The sequence below is a fragment of the Carassius auratus genome, chromosome 46, assembly GCF_003368295.1.
Source record: "Carassius auratus strain Wakin chromosome 46, ASM336829v1, whole genome shotgun sequence".
Lineage (NCBI taxonomy): Eukaryota > Metazoa > Chordata > Actinopteri > Cypriniformes > Cyprinidae > Carassius > Carassius auratus.
Genome location: NC_039288.1, coordinates 8,741,321 through 8,766,237, shown reverse-complemented (window position 1 = coordinate 8,766,237; position 24,917 = coordinate 8,741,321). Strand labels below are relative to the sequence as shown.

Genomic DNA, 24,917 nt, shown 5'->3' with positions numbered 1-24,917 from the left:
TTAGTGAAATCTTTCTGCTTTGAGTGTGCGCGTGCAAATGCATTTTAGTTGGCCTTAAATTAATATTCAGGGTTCATTACAAGTTAAGGTCAGTTTAAAGCATTTATGGCATATATTAGTGACTATTGATTGCAGCCAATCAGCAGTTAGGGGTGTGTCTAGTAATGAAACCAAGAAGAGAGCACTCACTGAGTGCACATGATAGATATTAGCAGATCGACTATAGATAAAATAATAATAATATTTAAATAGAGGAAGGGATTTTTTGGCTTTCCATGGCAGCAAAGTTGTAAAATTGCACATAATTTCACATAGAAAAGCTTAAATGTTAAACATTTATGTATTGTGGCAATTCTATTGAAATGTGAGTATTGTAACGTTAAGGAATTGGCTCTGTTCACTTCCACTTCAAATCACTTTTTCTTTTTAGAGGAGGGACAAGTGAAAATTAATTTCTAGCAATCAAGATTATGCTGTCGACTGAGCTCGTACTGAACCTAGAACATTTCTTAAATTATTGCTAAGATATATTATGGAAAATCAGCATTAGGTAGGTCAAGCTTATCGTTTTAAATGCAGACATTACTCTTGGAACATAAAATTTGATGTTAAAATCGAGTCAGCTGTTTTGCTTTGCCACTAAACTCCCCATGATATATTACCACTCCCACAAACCGATCCTGCCTGTGAATGCATCCGACACACACTCATATTACACTGCTGACCTTTCAATAGCGGTAATCCACTTTAAAAATATCATACCGGTTCATATCTGTATGTAAAACGGCATCAAAGGGGCCCCGCCGAGCCACGGCCTAAACAAGGGCCTATCTCTGGAGGGCTCATGGGCAAATCATTCCTGTTCACAGGCTTTGGGAAGACCAGCACAGCCTCTTCAGTGGACCAGAGAGGTGATTAATCACTAGCCCCTTAATCATGCCCAAAGGTCCCAATTTTAATTAAAAACAAAGTTCTCTTTTCATTATTCCACTCCAACTGAAAGACGATAAGACCCCCTTCCCCCGTAACATATTACTACCGGGGCCCCCACCTCTGTCTCTTTCACATCTGGAGACTGAGAGACCGCACAGAGTGATGAAGAAACATACAGCCACCATCTGAGCCAAAGAGGTAGCCACAGCGATTTTTCTCACCTGAGAAAGACCTGTGGGACAATAATCTGTAAAAATAGACAATATAATAAAGTCTTTTACAGAAAACATTGACTTATTTAGTTGTGTGTGATGATAAGTACTAATTTATTTTGTGCAGGTTATAAGCATTTCTTATATGCAGTAGGTTGTGCATTCAAAACAAGCTAAATGACCTGTCTGTCACTAAGCTCCGCCCTTCTTGGCTAGTGTTGCTAACTTAGACGAACATGATATTCCAGTTCACTTTGCTGACAAAGAGGTAAAACTGACTGAATATTATTGTTACAAATGAGAATCATGGCCCCGGTTGCATGAAAAATGCTTAAGTGGTTTGTCTTAAGGTCTCCCTGAGGGGGATAAAATCCCTGAAGCAAGGGCTTTTTTTAAGAGAAATGTAACAAATGTCTTAACTGTCAGCCTTACCTGAGTGTTATACATCTTAGATCGTTTCTGGCAGAACAAGGCATTGGAGACCTGGTTGCTTTAGTCATAAAATCTCCCACAACAAACAGACCACTGACTTTAAAGGTTTCATCTTTACTACAACTGCTAAACTACTAAATCTGTAGATTATAGTAGAGATCTAGGCAAACAACATACTGTGAGTTAACCAGCTTAACAGAACTGGAAACAAGAAAATGTAAACCAAACCAAACCACATCAAGGACAAAAAAGGCAAAGAAGAAAACAGCCAAGCCTGCCACTATCCATCAGTCACCAGACGAAAGCCTTGCATGAGATAATTATCTCAAGGGCACAATGGAAGTGATATATACATGTAAATATAGACATATATGAAAACAGTTGTTGGTTTTATTTTTTGTATTATTATTATTTGTATAGCACTGCTCTCAATGCACATTGCTTCAACTCATAACTTTTTATCTAAAAGATCTTATTTTGATCAGTAAAATCACCCTGTGCTTGAGTTCAGCAGATGACTTAAGGGAGTTTTTTTCCTTCATTTTTAATTTATTTCATTTATTAAATTATTTATTGTTATGGTGTAATGGTTATTAGGACTTTGCTGCGGTGCATAACCGATTTTAAGGGAACACTTGAGTGATTAAGGGTAAATACTTAATGATAACCTTAAAGTACATCAAGTGGAACCTAACCTAACATCGTGTCCTAATCAGACATGACGCGACAACAATCTAGCAACAAGCAATTTGTCTGTCCCAAACAGACATTTTTTATATTCATTCTTTTTAAAGATTCTTTGATGAACAACATATTTAAAAGTACAGCAATTATGTGAAATAGAAATCTTTTATAATATTGTAATAACGTTTTTACTGCATGTAAATTCATTATTATTATTTATTACAAAGTACCATTTTATAAAAGCAATAAGGAACTAAAAAAATAAAATGTAGCTGATCAGAGTGCTGAACTACAGGGTTTAATAACATATCTGGCGCTGATAGCCTAGAGTAGAGTGTGTGTGCTTAACTGCTGTGGCTAATGGCTAATGCATCCCTTGGAAATGTCTGTCAAATCACTGAAAATGTTATTTTATAAAGCAGCTCGTCTTTCATCTTGAGTCACCTGGCAGGGAGGATACGGTGAGTTCAGATGTGTGATATAGTTCTCTAATTAAACGGAAGCCATATAGGATTATATCTGAGCACCCGAAATACAGCGTGGCGAAATTCACTAGACAATTTGCCTGGGATGGTAAATGTGGTTATTTCAGCATGGATGGGCACAGATATGAAAACCCGACATGTGTGTCAATCACCTCAAACACATCTTTTTTGTGCCTTTGTCTAAAGGGTAACATGAGTAAGAGTGTTCAAATGTATAAAAGCTTTCACAGCACTTCAAAGTTTCCAGACCACTCTAGCTGTCTATTCCTATGTAATAGACAGATAAAGACAACCCGTGCTCAGGACATTACGATTCAATTCATTCGAGCGACGAAGCAAAAACCAGCTACAGCTTTAAAGAAAAGACAAAAGTGAGTCCAGCCACATGTTTCTTACTGGCTCAAATCAAAATTGCTCGTGAATCTTGCTGCTGAATTCCACATTTAGGCCCCTGCGACTATGAAGAGAGAATGTGCATTTCAAAACGCTTTCAGCAACAACATGCTTTCTCAGGGGATGAGGGTTGAGAATGTATTATGAAAATTTAGAGGAATACGAAAAAGATTCTTACCTGATTCTGGATCACCTGTGGAAAGAAAAGTCAAAAGTACAAAGTCAGAGGCACCATTCCAGAACTTGGTTAAAAGATTACAGATGCATAAAACAGAAGCTCTGCTCATTCTTTTATCTAGTCACATTTTTGGTCCTTACATAAATAAATCACTAATATCTCTTTTGACTTTTTTAAAAGACTTGCACACTGACTTGTGACAAGAATATTAATAAAAAAGTTATGAGGACAAAGGAAAATAAATGGGTTGAGTTAAAAATAAAGAAATTAAATCATAATGGATTATGAGATCCTATTTGTCACACCAAAAAAAATCTAAACAAAAAAACAACAACAACATACATTTACAGTGTATTACATAAATGGTTTTGCCCAGTGACAAAATGCCTACAGTTTAAGCTCTTGAACACTGAAATTTCACCAATTTACAAAGCACATTACTCACATTTAATTAATTCATTTTGCTTTGTTTGCAAACTATGAACACAAAAGCACCATATTTCCACAGGCAGCCAAAGCGGCTGTAATTCTGAGGAAACCAGCTGAATTCATACTAGTAATGAGAGAGAGTGCAGGCAGCTCCAGGAAACCTCCAAGAGTAAAAAAAAAAAAAAAAGATCTGTTTTATGTCTTAATCAAACACTTCAAGTGTACAACCAATATTTTATAAATTCAGAGGAAAAGTAGGTCTGCCTTAAATAATGATGTCTCTAGTGCTCTGTGAACATAAATGATATCAGAAAGAATGTCAAAAGAATTTGGCCAAGAGGAGACATTCAAAATGACAAAACATGCATAAAACAGGAAGAGGGAATTTGTTTTTTAAAAGACTACTTGCACATCTGCATTTGCTCTCCAGCTGTGGTCTTGTATGTTGGTTTCAAATGCCTTCACAATCTATTCAAACTAAAATCCTAATATCTTGATATTTTTTGTAATATCTATTTGGGTAACAAATGAATGCACGCAGTGGCGTAGCCAGGGGAGGGGCCATGGGGGCACTGGCCCCTCCTGAAAACTGATTGGCCCCCCAGTGTGCCCCCACCCTTCTACTTGTCTGTCACTCACAAATTCAAATAATAATCTTCTATTAGCGAGTTGTTGCAGTGCAAGAAGTGTTTGGTACTAACTTTAATGTCTTTCAGTGTTAGACAGACCAGGTTCGATGACGATGTTATCTCCTAGAGCAGACCAAGATGCTAATCATTATATTTACTATGCTCCTCTGATGCTGAATGTAAAAGGGGTTTACTGCGTTACGATTTACTTTTTTTTTTCAGCCGAACGCGCCGATATAGGCAACAACGCAATTTAAAGCAATGGTTTAAAAAAAGTATATAGCAATTCTAATAAAGTCATTATTGAATCATGCAGTCGATTGCAGCGACTTTTTTCACTTAAGTGAGGTGACGAAACAAATCGTATAATGTTTATCTAACGCTCCACACTTGAGACTTTTTTTTATAGTCTATGGGTGAGACACATGCAAAAACATCGTTTTTTTTACTGGTCAATTTTGAGATTTGGGGCTGTTTGTCTTCAATAACATGTCTTCTTTCAGACTTGTGGTGAAAAAAAAGTCCAAAATACACATATAGGTCTTTATTTTTCTACACCTTTAATCTATTTGCGTCTGTAGATTTCTCATAAATTCAGTTACCGTTCTAAAATCACCATGGTGCTCCGCGATTGCTGTCTGCACCCTGGAAAGTCCCCCCCCCCCTATATATATATATATATATATATATATATATATATATATATATATATATATATATATATATATATATATATATATATATATATTATATATAAGGCTATTATAAATAAATTCTATTATTATTATTTGTGAGTTGTACACTATTCATACATTGGATTATTTTATTTATTGCAGTTTTTCTTTCGCTTTTGTAAAGTGAAAAGTTAATACAAATTGTATTTGATTGTTTTGATTTAGAGCAGTGAATAACTGCTATTAAAATATAATAGGGTATCACTGTTTATTACTGATTTTAAAGGTTACTGAACTCTTGAAATGATTTGGATATACCGTTCAAACACCACAAGATTGGCCCCTCTGTATTATTCGTGGCCCCTTTTGTGCCCCCCAGTTGAAAAAATCCTAGAATCGCCCCTGAATGCACGCAGTACAAAACTGACATTAATTTAAATGAGGGTCAACTATATGAGAATGGTAGATATTGCTCAAACACAAGACTGTCAGGTCAGGACTGACCGACATTATTCAAGCTGAAACATGTTTTGTGTTTTGCATTCAAATACAGTTTTGGTTTGCCAAAACAATATTGATAACACTACTTAAAGCCTATATATGTGTAATGCATTCTAAAAGTATTTTAATGCATTAATTATGCCTTGTAATGAACCCTATAATGCAAAATATCATTGTATGACATTGTATGATTGTATGATCATTGTCAAAATATCTGTTTGTGTTTCTAGCAGAGATTGCAAGTTCTCTCAGCAGGTCAGATGCCCTGTGGTTTATTACTCACTGAGACTATATACCTCTACAGTAAATGATCACATTATTAAGGCCTGGAAAAAAATCTACTTTCTGCTCATTTCATGTTCCTGTTGCTATACTAAAGTGGAACTCACAGGAGAGACAGAGACTGTGCTATATACTGTATACACTGTATATAGGCTGCAAAACACAGAGGTCAATGCAAATATACATTAAATAGCCACTGAATAATGTGTTAAAGCTGTGTCAGTAAAGGCTATGAATTGTTGTTATCGTATGTAATTACAAACATGCTTTTAGCAAATGTCACATTTTCCCTACTCCATACGAGCGTCTGCCTCAGCTGGAGTCATGGGAAATGATGAATGTACACACTCTCCAAGTCCAGCTGGCAACAATAGGCAAAGTGCTGCCAAGATTAGCCATCGTAAAGAGAGCAGTCTTGTTGTTAGAACAAGTACTTTAGCCACCTGAAGCAGACATTTATCATTAAACGATCTGTTGGTAGTCTGTGTCCTTACAAATAACATGGTTAGGAAAATGTGATCATATTTATGCAGCTCATAATCATATTAAATAATATACAGTCACATGCTGCTAGCATACTCGCACAGATAGCTTTATATTAACAACAACAACAACAACAACAATAACAATAATAATAATAATAATAATAATAATAATAATAATAATAATAATAATAATAATAATAATAATAATAATAATAATAATAATTAGTTATTGCCCCCTTCTGAAGTCTTGAAGTTTTTGAAAATTAGTTAACACTGTATGAATTGATTTTGTTGTGGATTGCAGCAGTAAACATGGAGAGATTCTGGTGGTAAAATTGACAGAAACTGTGCCCCTTTTACTTCCTTGGAGTTCAAGGTTTCAATTATGTGATCTTCAGGTGTGAAGAAAGTATTTTCAAATGTCACTAGAATGAAACCGTTCTGCTAGGAAGAGTGAGTCTTAAAAATAACTAGAAACTGTTGCAGTTATTTCTGCTAATGGAAGTGTAACTAGTCATTGACTCTAAAGGGGCTATTTTTCCCACAGGGACAGTTTTTTTAAATATTAAATATAATAGCAATTAATACTGGGTATTCATAAACTGATGTTACATAAACATTTCTAAACACTCTTATTTGCATACTTGCAGGTGTCAGTGTAACTCACTGGACAGATGCAGTTTGTGACCTGCGCATCCTCATGATTTAAATCGCACACTGTACTATCAATTATTTCTCCCCAATTTGCATATTTTCAGTCACCATTTTACATTTTGCCCAGAAACTCTCTATGACTGTTTCCATGACTGTCCAAAGCATGAGAATATGAGTCATGCAAATGGGAGTCTGTTGCTAAGCATCTAATTGTAACATTCTAACAGCGTATTCTAACAACGTGGTACTAACCCCACTTCTAAATTACTAGTGTGAAACATGGTTAAAAGTGAGGTTTAAACAATGATAAGCTGGGGTTAAACACTGGTTATAAAGCCCTATACTGCAATGTGCCGATACATATACAATTTCTATTTCTAGGGAAACACACAAGTTGTTCTTTATTATTATTCTCAAATCATACTGAACAACATGATCATCAGGTTTTACATAAACTCCTGGAGTTGATGCAGTTTGAGTGCTGCTTTCTTTAGAGCAAAAGGGGGCATACTAAATAAATTAAGATTCATGTTAATATTAATATTTGACTTCAGCTTTTCACTCCGATTTTAATGCTGCTAATCAAATTTGTAATGATATAAAACAGAATTTTTTCTAGTGGTCTTGAATGTCTGTTCAGTATACAGTTAAGATATACATCTCTTCTGCGATAGTAGAAGTTAGACCTTCTTTTATCTTTTCAGAAGGATGGAAGCTATCTGAAAAATTTTAACAGACTTTTTCGTCAATGTCGACAACAGAAAGGGACTGAAAAAAGCAAAAGAAGAGCTAAAGCCTAACCACTAGCTGACAAATGTGTTATTTTCAAATAAAAGCTCTTCACACTGCTGCCTGTCATGAGGTTGGGCGCAAGGTTCTTGAGAAAGTCACATTTTGCTATGCTGAATTAGAAATGTTTTGATTGAAGAAATGGGAACTCAACATGAAGTATCTGGAGTTTATTCAAGGCACCATTACAGTGCAATGAATTCAGGCAAAGTAAACATCATTGGGACACTTGCAACTATGAAACATTACTGTTTACCAAAACATTTTCTTTCCAATTAGCAGCTTGAGCTCATTACTCTATAGTTTTGGATGAATGGGCACATTGAAAAAGGTTACGGTGGTATCGTGCAGGGGAAGTTTCTCAAATGAAGACTGTGAACAAAAAAAACACACTTTCCATCTGTTCATGTTTCTGTTGTATAGACCTTTGATAGTACTAGAGCTCCCCGTCCCTTCCCCAAGACAAATGGCTTGTTATTTGAGGACATCAATCTTTTCATTTATCAAAACGTATAAGTACATAATTCATTCCAGGGAAAATAATGTTGTGTGATAATGTACCAGATATCCAACATTATTAAGGGGAAAAACAAGAAATTGTTCTCTCAGTCTGACATTGTCTGAAATTGATATGATGAAAAAGAATGCTGTAAGTAATGTACAGTCAATAATGATAATAATTGCAAGAATAAAACAGAAATAATTACGTATTAGAATAAAATTATTAAATGAAAAATATCAGAATATCAGCAGGGCTGAATCACAGTCATACTGATATATGTAACAGCACAATTGTGATGTTGCTTAATTATTAATGTTCTTTTTTCTGTAAACATCTAGATCCAAATGTTTTTTTGTGTGAGCAAAACATACTGTATCAGGACTGAAAGCCAAATTTCCTCCAGTTTTGTAGTCAATATGAGACCCAAGCAAATGTGAAAAAAAGTCCCTTTTATTTCAAACTGTCAAATCAATCTCTTAGTGTCTGATCTGCGAGCACAGCCAGAGGCCGAGCTGAGAAAAATGAGCCTGTATCCCTTCAGCAGCAGTCTGGGCTGCATTAGTTTCTCTGTATAGAGCTGCAGCTCAAAAGACAAAGGCTGGAAGCAAAGACACGTGCTGGATCATCTGCTACTCTCGTCCTGAACTTCTGATTTATGAGCTTATCATTTTTTTTATTTTATTTTTTATATTGAATGGTTAAACGTGCAACATAAATAATGTCTGCTGAAGACTACTGTCCCGCATCCTTGCTAGTAATTAAGGTCACTCATTAGTACTCATTAGTGGGTCGAATTCCCCCCACCCACACTGTAATTAAAGTCTCTATTACACTTCAGAGCCCACAGGGGCAGAGTCTTCTTTCTCTGCGGTCTCATGTCTTGACCTCAGCTGACTCTAGGGCCAAGGACACTATATAATCCTTTGAAAAAAGAAAAGCTGTACAGTTTGTCTGAATAATATAATGAACCTGACTGTCTTGGTCAAGTTTCTCCAGGTGGGCAAACAGAGTGCAGTGTGCTTCTGTTCCAAAACATATTAACCTGCCTATGTAGGCAACATTTCAGACATCATTGGCACGGTGTTTCCAAAGGTAGCATATTGATTCTGTTCAGGACTGTCCTTAGGGGGGTGCAGTTGGTGCGGTCGCACCATGCCCCATGGCGAATGGACCGAGGTGGTATATTTGTGTTTATTAGAGTAGCTTGTCAGAAGCTTAGCAACAAGCTAACACCAAACTCTATTGGAATCAATTGTGAGTCATGTCTAGAGTGTGGCATGCTGAGTTGCTGAATGTGCGTGAGTTCACTTATGAGGTTCCATTATGGGATGTTGCCTTGGAAGGCAGCTGTTATGTAGACATTAGGCAGTGAGGTAGCAAGGCAACTCACTAGGTTTTGGAACGGAGCCAATTTAATTTAAAAAAATCTAGAGAATAAATTAACACGATGCATTTCAGCATGTTAGTTTTTGTTTGCAGTCTCCAGATTACAAACTCAAATACTTAAAATAATCAAAACTAACTTGACTGGAAAGCTAGAGAAAAATAATGATATATTAAAGTAATGCAGTTTAAGCTTTGAAATTATGCCACACCAATAGAGAAGTGATGCTGTGAAACACCTCACAGATCTTTTTTTTTTAATTTTTTAATTTTTTTTTTTTGCTCAAGGCCGCATTTATTTGATAAAAAAAATATTGTAATTACTGTAAAATGGTAGTATTGTAGAATTTTATATCTTGCTTAAAAATATTTAAGAAATGACTTTTCAACAAATGAAAGATTTAAAGTATATAATTTCTTCAAATATGTGTGTGCATATCACAAGGGACAATTTCATGTTTTGATGAAGACATACCTCATATGAGCTTCATGAACCAATCATTAGCAAATCCTGCAATTAGTGAACCCTGCTTATCTCTCACAGGCCGGTAATCACTTGAAGTAATTGAGATTGACAGGTCGGAAAGGGAATCAAGGAATCAAGCCGCTTTCTGTTATTGCTACAGACAGCGAGTGTGCTCTGTCTAAATTTGTTAGATAAGTACGTCTGACTGAAGTGTTTTTGCATTTTTAAGCGGCTGCACGGTAGACTACTCTTATAAAAAATAATTGCAGCTTTAAAGCTTAGCCTGACTACACTGCAATTCAGCGAACATGCAGATAAAAGAATGTGAAGTGTATAATAGATAGTGTAATGACAGTTATCTGCCACTACAATGAGTCGCTTCAGCTGAAAAAAAAGAGACAAGAAACATTTCAAACGGGTACATTATTTGCATTTTAAGTACACAGCCATAATAAAAGAAAGAAAACATTTAGCACATATTTGAAATAAAATGAACATTCAATCGGCAGCTTTCAATCAAAACTAGACTTTTTTTTTTTATAAAGCCAAACAGCTAGAATGACAGCAGAGCTTTGGCTCTGTGCATTCTTGGTACGGTTTGTGACCGCACGACACCAAGACCGAAACAAACATGTGAGGGAGAGCGTAAGAGTGTTACCTGCTGCAGGAGTGGCCATCAGAGGAGCTGATCCTGGGGCTGGGCCAGTGGACAGGACAGGGGTGTGGAGACGCACATGGAGAACACACAGATAGCAGAGAATGAAAGGGCACAGAAACCAACGGGACAAAGAAATGGAAGGAAAATAAGGTAGATTAAATGAGTTGTGGAAGCAAAGGTTTAAAAAAAAAAAAAAAAAAAAAAAAACAGGGAATCTGGGAAAAAAGAAAGAAAAGGAAATGGGAGAGGCCCCATACCTTGGCTCTTTAACGTCAGGTGCGCCAGACCTTGAAGGAAAAAACAGGGAAAAGAAAAAAAAGAAATAAGAGGGTCATAAAAAAGGCACGGGTGGAAACGAAAAGCATTGTCACAACGTTTGACTGCAGTTTGTGACAGACATCCTGAGGCAAACACGGATGCCAAATTTAAAGGAAACCAAAGGGGAGGGTAAAAAAGGAGGAAGGTAAAATAAACACACTTCTTCAAGGGAGGGCAATAAAAGGTGTTGAAGGGGGGGTTGGGAGGGAGGAAAAAAGCATTTCAATTGGCACAAGTTCCAAAAAGGCACTTGCTCACAAAAAAAATGCTTTTTCTCCTAATGGAGCACATATTTAGTGTTTGGCAGATAGCATTCCTTAGATCATACGCTTCTATGCTATAGCAGTTACACCCATAAATGTTGCATTCGAAAGCCACAGACTCATAAAATAGCAAAGAGAGATCAGAAAGCAGCAGGGAAATGTCTCATAAAAAGCAGCGGGGACCAAGATAAATTCTCTCAAGCGCACAGAGGCAACCCGTCCCAGACAGTCTATCGTCTTACTAACAGACAAAAGCCTGCGAGATGATTTCAGCGCTGTAATAATGTATGCAGCTTGACAGCTCAATACCAATCAATTACACACACCGATGCGGGAGCCATTATCCGGCAGTTTGCGTTCTGTAATCAGGATGCAGTGGTTGCTGTTTACTCCGACTAATGCAACGAAGTGTCTTAGAGAAACGCAAAAGACAATCAGGAGGAATTGCTATGCAAATCCAAATGAGAGCAGACCAAAAAAGAAGGGTCAGACATACAAATAACTGGTGAGGAGATGTTTGATCTGGTTCTATTTTATATCAAATGCCATAAACAAACTGGAAAACAAAAGCACACAAACAAGATCAGAAAAAATAATGCATCAACGGGGAGCTCTGTGAAAAACCACATCAACTCCATTTCCGCCTTTCCGCACTTACTCCATGTTGTGAGGAATATGATTGCCTTCAGGAATGCCGCACATTAGCTGTGAAAGCTCTCTGGTGAACTGAACCAAATTCAAGGCGATATTTAATTGAAAAGGGAGAATGTTTCCATCAAATTCCGAATGCACCTCCAAGGGACCACATGGCAAAAACAATCCCAGATTTACAGAGACTGGGCCTGCTTGGAGCTCCTATGCGTTTTATTTCCATGAAACAAAGGAATATTATGATTATGGAGAGGAGAGTTATAGTGCCATTGTTCTCTCTGATGTTCCTGTGTGATTCCTTGACAATTACCATGGTACCATCGCTTGCCCTGCTACTTCTATGCTGCACTCTATTAGTGAGATAACGCAGCTGTAGAATAGATCATTGTAACTGGGAGTTAGTCATTGTGCAGCCAATTCCATAAAATCTCACAAATGAAAGGAAATAAAATGATAAAAGACAGTTTGGTTTATGAGAACAGAACAAGAGCTGCAACTCGTGAAGAATAACAATATGCGAAATCGCAAGGGATACGGTAAACAATGATACTGAGACAATTTATAAGGAAAGCATAATGATGGTGATCTGAACAATGTGCAAAGCCTTAACAACCCTCCATGCACACCTTGGCAATATAATCGCCATTGGCTGGTAAATTTTTCTGTTTACTCGCCAGACTGATATACTATTATGACACACTTCTCGTCTCTGTGAATGAATGTTCCGTGAAGTAAATTTCAACAGATTTTCTGTGCTCAGGGAGTAGGGAGCAATGAACACCGTGTGGGGAACTTGTCAATCGAAACACAGTTCATGCATAGAGAACTCTTCTAAAGAAGCGGTGAGTATACAAGGATTGTTATAATAAAAACTGTTATATGTTATGTTACGTAATAGTCTTTGCTCATTTAAATATTTAAATGTATAACACGACTATTTAAAAGTCATATTATAGTACAGTTTACTATATTTTAATAGTATAAAGCTGAATTTTAAAAAAAATGAATGTAAGTTTGTTTAAAGAAGTATTTCTGGAAATGGCTAGCATGAAATACTTTTTAGCTGGAATGTGCTGCAGTGTGACATGATGTACTCCATCTAAACCCAGAATGAAACAGAATTTTGCTAATTCTTTTATAATTATAATTGTTATTCATGCAGCTTTTATGAGTTCATATTAATTGAGAAGGTATATGGACTATTAGTACATGTATATATATATATATATATATATATATATATATATACACACACACACAGTACAGACCACCAAAAGTTTGGACACACTTTCTCATTCAAAGAGTTTACTTTATTTTCATGACTATGAAAATTGTAGATTCACACTGAAGGCATCAAAACTATGAATTAACACATGTGGAATTATATATGGAATTATATACATAACAAAAACGTGTGAAACAACTGAAAATATGTCATATTCTAGGTTCTTCAAAGTAGCCACCTTTTGCTTTGATTACTGCTTTGCACACTCTTGGCATTCTCTTGATGAGCTTCAAGAGGTAGTCACCTGAAATGGTCTTCCAACAGTCTTGAAGGAGTTCCCCGAGAGATGCTTAGCACTTGTTGGCCCTTTTGCCTTCCGTCTGCGATCCATCTCACCACTAAACCATCTCGATTGGGTTCAGGTCCGGTGACTGTGGAGGCCAGGTCATCTGGCGCAGCACCCCATCACTCTCCTTCTTGGTCAAATAGCCCTTGATGCCTTCAGTGTGACTCTACAATTTTCATAGTCATGAAAATAAAGAAAACTCTTTGAATGAGAAGGTGTGTCCTAACTTTTGGTCCATACTGGTTTCACAACAAAACCTGCCCAAAACCTGGCAACCTTGATCTGAAAGCTCATGGTGGAGATATACTACAAAATCACAGGAGAGCCTTTACTGACGAGATGTACATGAAAATCACATTACAACTGAGGTGAAATTAAATGTATATTATGAGACAACAAAAATGTTTTTTTGATCATGCATGCAAACCTGTTGTAGGAGACTCCCAAAACTATATTGGGAACCTAATTTATTTTAATCCTATTTAATCCAAACATTTCAAAAAATGAAAAATAAATAAATAAGAAATTCAACTTAATAAAGGTTTGTAAACCTATATCTATTTCTCTATCGCTCTCTCTTCTCTCTCTCTCTCTCTCACTATATATATATATATATATATATATATATATATATATATATATATATATATATATATATATATATATATATATATATATATATATATATATATATATATATATTAGGGCTGTCAAAAATAGCACGTTAACGATGTTAATTAGTTGTTTGTTCTTAATTACATCAAATTTTTTAACGCATTTCACGCATGCGCAGTGTGACAAATTATTTAGGTCAGTAAAGTCTCGTCAATCTCTGAATTCTAATACCCCAGTTACTCTCAAATACATTCATGCCAGGCTCGATAAACAGAGACAACTTTGGTAGTTGATAAGCTGGAGCTTCTTCCTGTTATAGCGTCCTGTGTTTCACACTGCGCATGCGCAGAAAGCCTACATGCAATGCAGCGAAAATTACAGCTGTTTGGGAAAGCATATGCATTTTTGCTTGGTTTTACTGGCACTTGAAGCCTTCAGAACATGAAAATATCGATCCTAAAGTATTGTGGCAGAGCAAATGAACACCTCCCAAAAACAAGAGTGCCCAGAGTGCTGCTTGTGTGATGGTGGCGCATGTTTGTGTTTCTCAGTTCATTCTTTCGAGTTTCTCTATGCATAATTTCATAGATATGTGGCTATATTTAACCACTGGTTCACTTAAAACTCTTACACTATCTGTAGTTAAATGGCATGGTTTGATATAGTGCTCAGGTAAATTTGATCTAAGTAAATGTTAAACTTTTGAAATTCAGAAAAAAAGAACCACATATTGATGAATCAACAAATGAAAATTATGTATCTGTGTCCTGTTATTTATCTTTTGGTATGCATTTCAGAAAAAAAAAAATGGTTAGGATTCAGGTGTAATTGCAAATAGTGATTAATCCTGATTAATCTACTGAAAATTCTGATTAATTTGATTAAAGATTTTAATCATTTGACAGCCCTAATATATATATATATATATCTATATATATATAAACATCTTTCCACCCATATTTCTATCTATCTATCTATTCTCCCATTCATCCATCAAAAACTGCAAACATGTTGTTCTCTATATGTCTGAATACAGTAGTTATCTGGTCTGGTGACACCTTACGTTACGATGCCCATAGACTAAGAGGCGTCGCCTTTGAAGAAGATACATCATTTATGCGCCTCTCCTCACACTTTTAGACATATAAAGAGAACCTCTTATTTATAAATGACCCCATATCCAGACTTTCCTCTCCAATGTGTTTTAGCAGTTTTTTCTGACACCTGCAATGGTGTTCTTTTGCCTCTTTTTCATTCTAATTTCAGTCACAAAAGCCTATGAAAGTGTCAGTCCCATGATTCCATCTGCCACTAGTCATATCTCAACTGTCACATCTGTTTCGTATAACAGTTTATGCCACAGTGACTTCTCAAATTTGAAAAATGAAGATGAAATTACCTATAAACTGGCATATAATGGAGTACAGCGAAAAAGCCAACTGCATCAACAGATAGTAAGAGAGCACACAACCACCCGGGAATTAAAAAGCAACACAAACCTTGTTAACAAATATTTAAACAACGATTGGCACAGCGAAAAAAATGGTTGCGGAGCTACTCGTCTGTGAAATGGAGGCATTTACACTGCGTTTACATTCATATTTCTTGCTCAACAGCCTTAACTAAAAGGAACAAGCACACAGTCAAAAATAATTATTGAATATAAATTGATTCCAGTCTCTTAGTTCTATTACGTTTTTAAAGCTATGCACCGGTGCAATAAGGAATTTTTCCATTAAGCCGTTTCACGAGCAGCTATTCTACCACAACCGTCAATTTCTCTCACTCTCTCCAATTTGTAAAGGGGGGCGATTTATTCAGCTAATTTAACCAAGAGATACAAAGACGGACAGTAATGGCTCATAGAGAAGTCTCACTTCCCTCCTAGCGATGCACATTTTAATATGAAACCCACTGAACTGAACAGCGGACAGAGCAGCGGTAGCCTTGAGGTGTTGGTATTTTAAAAAGGAGCATATGATTCATGTAAACATTTATTTCCTGAGAATGCAAATGCAAGGCGTCATTGCCACAGCGCTGTCTGACGTGGAGAGGCCTGCTGTGGACGTCTGCATTGAAATGCGGTGGCCCATCTGCGTTGGCATAGCAACAGGCTCCCGTGTCTCCCTTAGTATGACGTTGCCGGTGCAACTAACCCACTCCCTTCCATTTCTTTCTGTCTGCCTGTTTTTCGCTCACATTTCTTTTCTTGTTCCTGCTCTGTTATCTTGGCCGTTCACCTCCACCTGTCTGGCTTAATCTGGATGGAAGTGGTTTTCAAGAGATCAATTTGTTTAAATGGTTCAATAACGTGGCCATAAAAGTGTTTACCTCACAAATAGTTTTCTGGAAGAGGGGAGATATTTTTTTAAAAATGGCAAGCGAGTATCGAACTGCATGCTGAAATAATACGAAGTGAGCAAATAAAAAATAAACAAATAAATAATTCATGGCAGGCGAATCAAGAGCTTATTTGGGTTAACGTGTTTCCATTACAAGGATTGTTTTGGCCCATAAAATGCAGATTGCAAAATGTACAGGATGATTTAATATGCATGTCTTGGTGAATATAGTACATTTCAAGACAATCGACTAGAAATATGATATATAATATTGCTTTTGTGGTTTCATAACATTCATCCAAACAGAAGAAGTAATTACGGGATTTACTCCACATAATTCCATCCTCACATTTTGGCCTGTCCCTATGTTGGTGTGGAAACGGCAAAATGATGCTAGCTAGCTTACTGAATTCTATGGAAGTCAGTTTCTGCTACATAATAATAATAATAATTAAAATCTGCACACACATTATTTAGAGAGAAAACAAAATAGAGAGCTCTCATCATTTCAAAATAACAAATTTAAGACAATGTTAACATCAACATTTTTTAAAAGATACCCAAACTAGAAACTCAATCTGGTATTGCAATTAAACGATGAAATTATTTGAAGATAACATTTCATTATTTCGAGATGGTTTAGTAGATAGATATTACATTTGTGATGTACTAGACCCAGCAACCAACTCAAAAATAATTTAAAATCAAGATAGGGCTTTCATTTAAATAAATCATTTCAAAACAACATTTATTTTGAAACGAGATAATAATGAGAAACGATTCAAACTCGAAATAATCACATAGGATCTCATCATTTTGAAATATCTCGTTACTTCAAGATGATTATTTTGAGATAACCATTACTTTCAGATATCATTATTTTGAGACATTTCAAGTGATATTCCTTAATATATATATTATTTTAAAGAAAAGAAACTACCCTAGATACTCGGTAATTTGACATTTTAAAATAATGACATTAAAATGATTCAAATATGTTTTCTGAAGCAGCTCAAAACAATGAGATATTATCTTATACATTTACAATAAAGTAAATCAAGACTATAAGAGATCATCATTTTGAGAGACTCTAACTCAAAATGACTAGATAATATCTCAAATAATAATGTGTGAAATAATGACCTGTGGGATGGATTTTGTTTATTTGATGTGGCAGAAACACGAATGCCTTGCAGTGGAGCAGAGCGTTATTGCCACACACAAGATCATAAACATTATAAAAAGCGAAAAAGCACATGCTGCCTCCATCTGTGAATACTAAGAATTCTCAGGAAGCAAGTGACTGTCAGAGTCTCATAAGCTACTAGATGCTTTGCAAATGCTCAGTACATAAAACTCTAAGCCATAACGGATTCTCTATCTACTGCATATCAAAACCTGATCTCTGATTAGCTCCTGTACGGCACTGAGTGAGAAACTTCTGAATATGCGGAGAGGGGATTAGTCTAAAACTCCTGGAGGCTTTCCTTCAGATGGTGGATTATATCAAGGTCATTGAAGTACTGGGAGGATTGGGCATGGCTGTGCCAGCTGTACCTGCTCTTCTGATGTCCTCACATGCCACTGCTCTCAAGGGCAGCTGACGGTCATGGTCACTGCGGTCAAGCTTGCACTGCGATACCTAACTGGAGCAAAAGTTGGATGCAGAAGAGCTGAGCTTTGGATTATGCTCTGGCACTTAAGACTGGCACCGATGCCTAAGTGAGCAGTAGTGACATAAGAGCTTTTCCTCTAAGGATGGAAGCAGGGGTATGATAAGACTCTTAACATCCTGAAGCTGACGGTATGCATGAGAGCACAGACGGCTAACTGAGCCATCTCAACATCCCAAAACATGCTCTTTACACACACACTAGGGCTGGGCGATATATCTAACGATATGATCATGCGCATCTAATCAGTAAAGCTGCTTCCTTGATCACTGATAAAATCGGCATCACCTGCTTATAATTGGAGTGGCATTTAATAGACAGAGCCGTAGATCGCTGACAAACTACGCAATATCGCGTTCATTATCGCAGATGAATCGCCTTCGATAATGAACGCGATATTGCGTAGATTGTCAGCGATCTACGGTTCTGTCTATTAAATGCCACTCCAATTATAAGCAGGTGATGGCGATTTTATCAGTGATCAAGGAAGCAGCTTTACTGATTAGATGCGCATGATCATATCGTTAGATATATCGCCCAGCCCTAACACACACCATTAAGTCATATGACCTCGGCACGAAGTAACAAGTGTAAATGTGAGTAAAGCATGGCATCCTGCAGGGATGTTAGAGATTTGTTTTAAAACCCTGGGTAAACGTGATCGTGGGCTATCTATCTACTTCTCACTGTTCATTTTCTACTGTGGGCTAGTAATTAATCCTGGGGTCATTCAAAGTTAAACACTGTACATTTCTAAACATTGTAATTTGTAAAATAACGCTCTTATTTGAATATATGTTGCTCATGTATGACGTCAACAACACTGTCTGGACGAAAACAGCTTGTGTCACTGAAATGTATCCAAGCAAATGCAGAAAATTAAATGGCACAAAGACAGATGCTGAAATTAAACAGCATTTCTGTGGCTGTACAAAGTGCATTAATAGTTAATGAGATGTTTGTTTAGTTAGTAATGCTTTACAAGGAGGTTGCAAAATGCATTTGGTATCATGAACAGAGCATTTTTTTTTTCACAGCATTTATTAATTTATAAATTTAAGTGCCATCTTTCAATGTTAACTCATGTTTATTCGCAATACATTAACAAATGATTATTTACTAAAGATGTAAAAGTTTAAAATTAGCCTACACTACCATTACAAAGTTTAGAGACTGTAAGATTTATGATTTTTAAGTGTCTTATCAAGGCTGCACTTATTTAATCAAAAACAGTATAATTGTGAAATATTATAACAATTCAAAATAATAGTTATATATTTTAACACAGTGTCCTAACTACATGTGGCGCGACGATTGCAACACGCAAAGTTTCTATTTTAGAACTGGTTTCTATTTCTGCAACCTCACGGCTTGAACAAAAACGACAATGATAATCTCAGGTACTGATTATGTGTTTTATTCAATATTAAAATTTTCATTTTGCGTGACATTTATAATACTAAAATGTCTAAAAAGCAACAATAGATATTTTACCTCAGAACTTGAAAATAAATTAAGCAAACATGTACGTTAAGACTGAGAACTGTGAAAATGTATTTTTAATGATGTTAAAAAGTATAATATTAGATGATTAGATGATAAACATGTCCATTTCATTGGAAGTGCAGTGCACTTCTGAATGGTTGTGATATTTGAGAGATTCTGTCAAGTCACGTTGTTATGTCACATCCAGCGTGGACAGCCAAATTGATTGTCGCTGAAATCGTATCGTGTCGCGTGTAGTTAGCATTTGGTGAAGGACATTCAATGAAATGTATTCATATGAGGGCAAAGCTGAATTTTTAGGAGCATAACACCAGTCTTCAGAGTAACATGATCCTTTAGAAATTATTCCGATATGCTCATTTGGTGCTCAAGAAACATTTTTATCAGTGTTGAAACATTTGACCTGCTTAATGTTTCTGATGAAACTGTACACTTTATTTCAGGAGTCTTTGATAAATAGGTTTAAAATAACAGCATTTATTGGAAAATTTATTTGTAAATCTTTACTGTCACGTTTTATAAATTCAATAAGAAAAGAATGGTAGTGTAGATTAATAAATGCTGCAAAAGTACAATTTATTGTTATTTCATGTTAACTCATCATTTTAAGATATTGTGAAAAACATGATGATTATGATTTGAACAGAAACCTCGGATAAAATAATTTGGTTTCTAAATATTAATTACTCTGAATGCTTCCTAACCAGCGAGTTCTCATTTCGGTCAATCAGCTTTGTAATTTTTGGTACTCCAACTAGACAAGCACGAAACTGCCATAAATCATCGCAGAAATCCATACAGATGTTATTTTCCGCAGTGACACGGCTGAGACATCCAACCCAACACAAAAATACATTTTCTCATATCTGCTTTCTGCTACAACACCTCCATCTTCCTGTGACCACCCGAACACGAGCAGGCCCATCCACAAACACTCACTGGATCTCCATGTGACAGATTTTTAATGCTGTACATACACAAACTGATGTGACACCTAAATCAAGCTTTTCAGATGTCACACTGTATTCCAGGGAAGGTGACGAAAAAAGCGGAGTGGTTTCGAGTTTGTTTGAATGAATGTCATTTTTTGTTTTCATGCATTCTGCACTAGACACAAAGTGCTGACACTTTGTGAAAGCTTTAATCCAATAAAGACACAAGCACTTGATTTATATAGCACATCTCTGTCCAATTCTTGCCATTTGATGTCCGTGTAGTCCTAGCGCTTGAGCTCTTCACAAGCGAAACCGAGGATGATTAAAAGTCTAGGCTAAAAGCACGTTATAAAAGAAGGCCTCTGTCATCCACTAGTGTCACCGTGGCCTTAAAGATAACCTTCCTCTGTTGAGAACGAATACATTACAGACACCGCCAATGATCACAAGCGATTCAATAACATCGAGTGAACATTTTAAATAGAGCAGACCTTTTCACAATAGACTGCTCCTTTTTCATGACCTCAGTTACAACGCATTTTTTTCACTATATCGGTCTTACTATTTAATTTTCAAACTGCTCACAAAAGAAGAAATAAAAAAAACCCTGACTTTCTTCAGTGCATCTGTTAACAGTGTTTTAACATCTGCTGAAGAATGCACTACATCATCATTTTCAATCCCTGACATCACATCAGCTCCCGAGGCACAATATAATACATTTTAATTTACCAAGGCATCATGGATTTCCTCGATCAGAGGCATTTTTCATCGCTAGCTTTTTTTAAAAATCAAGATCGGGGTGATGAATTTTCCACAGGATTTATACTCAACTCATCCATCCACATAAAACATCAAGGTCCTTGGAGCTAAAAACAAAAAGACGGACATCACAAACTGTGGCGTTTAAGTTTTATCATTCACAGAGAAGGTGTTGGAAACATAATATATACTTGGGATCTTGTCCAGCATTCAAATGTGTGACTTGTGAAGTTTCAAGCCTTGCAGGATTCATCTCCTACGCCTAACTGCAAGGTTCGATTTATCTTCCCCATGAGCTGTATATGGCAGAGTGGTTTTGCATGACCACTGCCAGCTGCCTTAATCCTAGCCTGGTTTGCACTTACTCGCTCTAATTCAGCAGATCTAATTCAGAGATCATTTAAAAGCTGGAGGCCCGAGCCTCCGGCCCTGCAAAACTGGAGACTGAGCATTTAAAAATCCTCCACAACATAAACGGTCCACCGTTGAGTGTTTACTCGCGCATAGCCGGTGTGGCGCGTGCGCTAAATCTGTCGCTGAATCTGGTCTTTCTCATGCAGGTGAGTGATTTTAGTCCACTCTAGTCAGTCAGCAGAACTGCAGTACAAACTGACAATGCAAGGAAGGATGACACCAGCATCAATATCAGCTCTAGCATATCAGATCTGAAAAGACAAAACATTGGTCTTACCTCCTAAAACTTGCTGGAGAGCTGCAGCAGGAATGATGGGAAAGAAGACAGAGAACAATAGATCAACAACACAGAATCCACCATTTGTCATTCTGCCTGTTAAAACCATAATGAGCAGAGTAAATGCCATTGCTGAAGAGAGTACCTGTGTGTAATTGCTAGGTGAGGCTATCAAAATATCAAGTTAGATGAGGTTTTATGTTATGGTTCATATTTAAGTAAATATATCATGTTTAAATGCCAAATACTAATATTAAGAATCAGTCTATCCAAATGCTACATGGAAAACAGGCTAAAATGCAAACTACTACAAATATAAATTTAATAACATTATGTAGGTCTACTTGTAATCCTACACTTCATAAATATTCAGGTGTGGGAGCAAAACATTGTTTGGATCCAAGAAAAATCATATGCATCGGTAAGATAAGCATTCAAGAAAAGTAAATTAAGGAACTTAGAGGGTGAAAGTCATTTTAGAGTGGTTTAATAGTATTACCCAAAAACGTACATGATATTTTTGAGGGCATGTGAACTATAATACCACTACTTGAGTATACAGTAAGTACTTACAAATATTGTTGGCGGAAACTTTAAAAAGCTCATAATTCCATCCTCGGGAGTCTACTGTAGATTTCAGTCTGACTAAAACATGATAAAAATGCACGCACCACTTGTTTGAGTCATAAATCAAGTCATACATTCAAATGTTATTGTCATTACTGCTGACTGTTTATAGTAGATGTCTAGATGATTAGACTCATGGGAGGTGGGAAGCATGTTGCTTGTGTTGTTTTCTGAGATACAACGATTAAATCTATAAGAGTTTCTTCAACTTTAAGAACTTTTATACAAGCTCTTGGTGCATAAAGAAGATCTGTAAAGTTGCAAAGACTAAAGTTTCAAATCCAATAAGATTCTTTATAAAAGTTAAGACTCTGCCACACCCCCCTAAAATGGCTCATTCAAACACGCCCCCATATATGTCTACGTCACTGTGTGCAAATATTTGTGCAATGCCGCCCAAATGTTCATGCAGAGAAGGTGGCGTGGTTTCAGTAACCAAAGTTAGTGTTGAAGCAACCATGTCAGGGAGATGCTGTGTCTCTAAGCGAAATCAGAAGCACTATATTTGGCCTTGCGAAATAAGATGCATTTAGGAATATTTTTTGCATTTAGAACAGCAACGCATTTTATGGACGACCGTTTCATGAACCTAGGAGGTAATTCTGACTTTGCTAGGACAATCTGGGGCTTCTGAATCAGCTACTGGAAGTATGTTTAGTTATTAGTTTAAGTATTTGCTACTGAATATTCAAATGCAGAGTTTTGCCAATAGTAACTGCACATTGTGTGTGTGTGTGTGTGTGTGTGTGTGTGTGTGTGTGTGTGTGTGTGTGTGATAGAGAGAGAGAGAGAGAGAGAGATGTCTCAGCTGTCTTAACTGTCTGTGGCTTGTGTACATACGACAAACTGAAATAAGAATTGATCTTAAACCATGAAAAACCATAATGAAAATGTGAATTACTACATTTAAAACTATGATAATAAAAACAAAGACTGAAATAATCGGTTTTCTATGAACTATAAAAATAGTGTCAGATTTTGATATCTAATTTGACTCGCATGTAGTCTATCTAGTAGAACATTTTAAAGCCTTAGGCTGTGTTGAAAATCCTTTACCCAGTTTGATGGCATTTTAAAAACTGCTTGTAAATCTCTCATTACACTTAATGATCACCAAGTACTGTATCTCAGTCTTGTTTTTGGAACTAATTGATTGCAAGTCTTATTGATCTGAGCTAATGCATCTCAGTTTTTGAGTGAAAAAAGCATTATTTGTGGATAATTCTGACTAATTCACTCAAAAACTGAAGTAACAAGTGCAACTAGTCAGGGGGATAAAATATAGAATTATAAAAATGAAATAATTATAGTGGCAAAGTGCGACTATATTTGTGAGAATTTTGGATGCATAAAATGCTAGTTCTAAAATTAGAATTAGTTTTTTTTTTTTCAATTGAAAACAAAGAAGAAAAAAGAAAAGAAAAATATAACATAATTCACACATTTTCCACTATAGAATGTTATTAAATCTACAGTAAATATTTAGCAGACTAATTAAAATTTGAAATAAAAATTGCCGTATTTACTTCATAAATTCAATAAACCATTATCATACCACACAGTAAAACTGAGCTTACACATCAGTCATGCGACAGACACCTTCAGTGAGAAGCGTTTGAATTCTCTGAATTTTCTGTTATAAATGTACAAAACCCAAACGAAAAAGCACAGCCACAAGGCAATCCGATCTTTCAGCGGAAATTCGTACCAGCTCCCCAAACTTACATAAGGTTGCTCCTAAAACAGACGTTTAAGAGTGGAGCGCAAAACAGAAGACAATCCATTCGTCTTACTATAAGTCAGTGTATCAGAATTGTTTAAAAGTGTTATTTTAAGGTAAACAAACAACCTTCCATACAGGTGTGTAATATAGCCATGCACGTTGTATTAAATCCATTACAGGAATAATGGAATAGCCTGCAATTATAGTTTTTTTTTTTCTTTTCTTTTTCTAATGAAGCTATAACAATTTTGCATTTATATTAAATGTGTAATACTAAACATGTTTATACTTAGTTTTTAGATAATGGATTCCTTTGTAAAGGAAAGATTACAACAGTGGAATCACTGCAATTTAATATTATAAATTTCAAGGCAATTAATTATTTAATTTAGTGATGTATAAGAGTTTTTGTTGTTGTTGTTTTTAAGACTTTTGTTTGTTAATGGTAATGAACTGCTTCCTCTGGTGTAG

At 36.1% G+C, this 24,917-nt stretch overlaps 1 protein-coding gene across 1 annotated transcript in view; it reads right to left on the bottom strand.

The window, feature by feature from the left end:
- The window catches only part of LOC113064079 (neurexin-2-like), a 333,624-nt gene that overhangs the window by 231,308 nt on the left and 77,399 nt on the right, over window positions 1-24,917 (bottom strand). The window contains exons 4-7 of the mRNA XM_026234620.1: window positions 22,097-22,117; window positions 11,027-11,056; window positions 10,770-10,808; window positions 3,318-3,332 (exon numbers count right to left, since the gene is read on the bottom strand). Coding sequence (XP_026090405.1) covers window positions 3,318-3,332; window positions 10,770-10,808; window positions 11,027-11,056; window positions 22,097-22,117 — 105 coding nt within the window. The remainder of the gene's footprint in view (window positions 1-3,317; window positions 3,333-10,769; window positions 10,809-11,026; window positions 11,057-22,096; window positions 22,118-24,917) is intronic.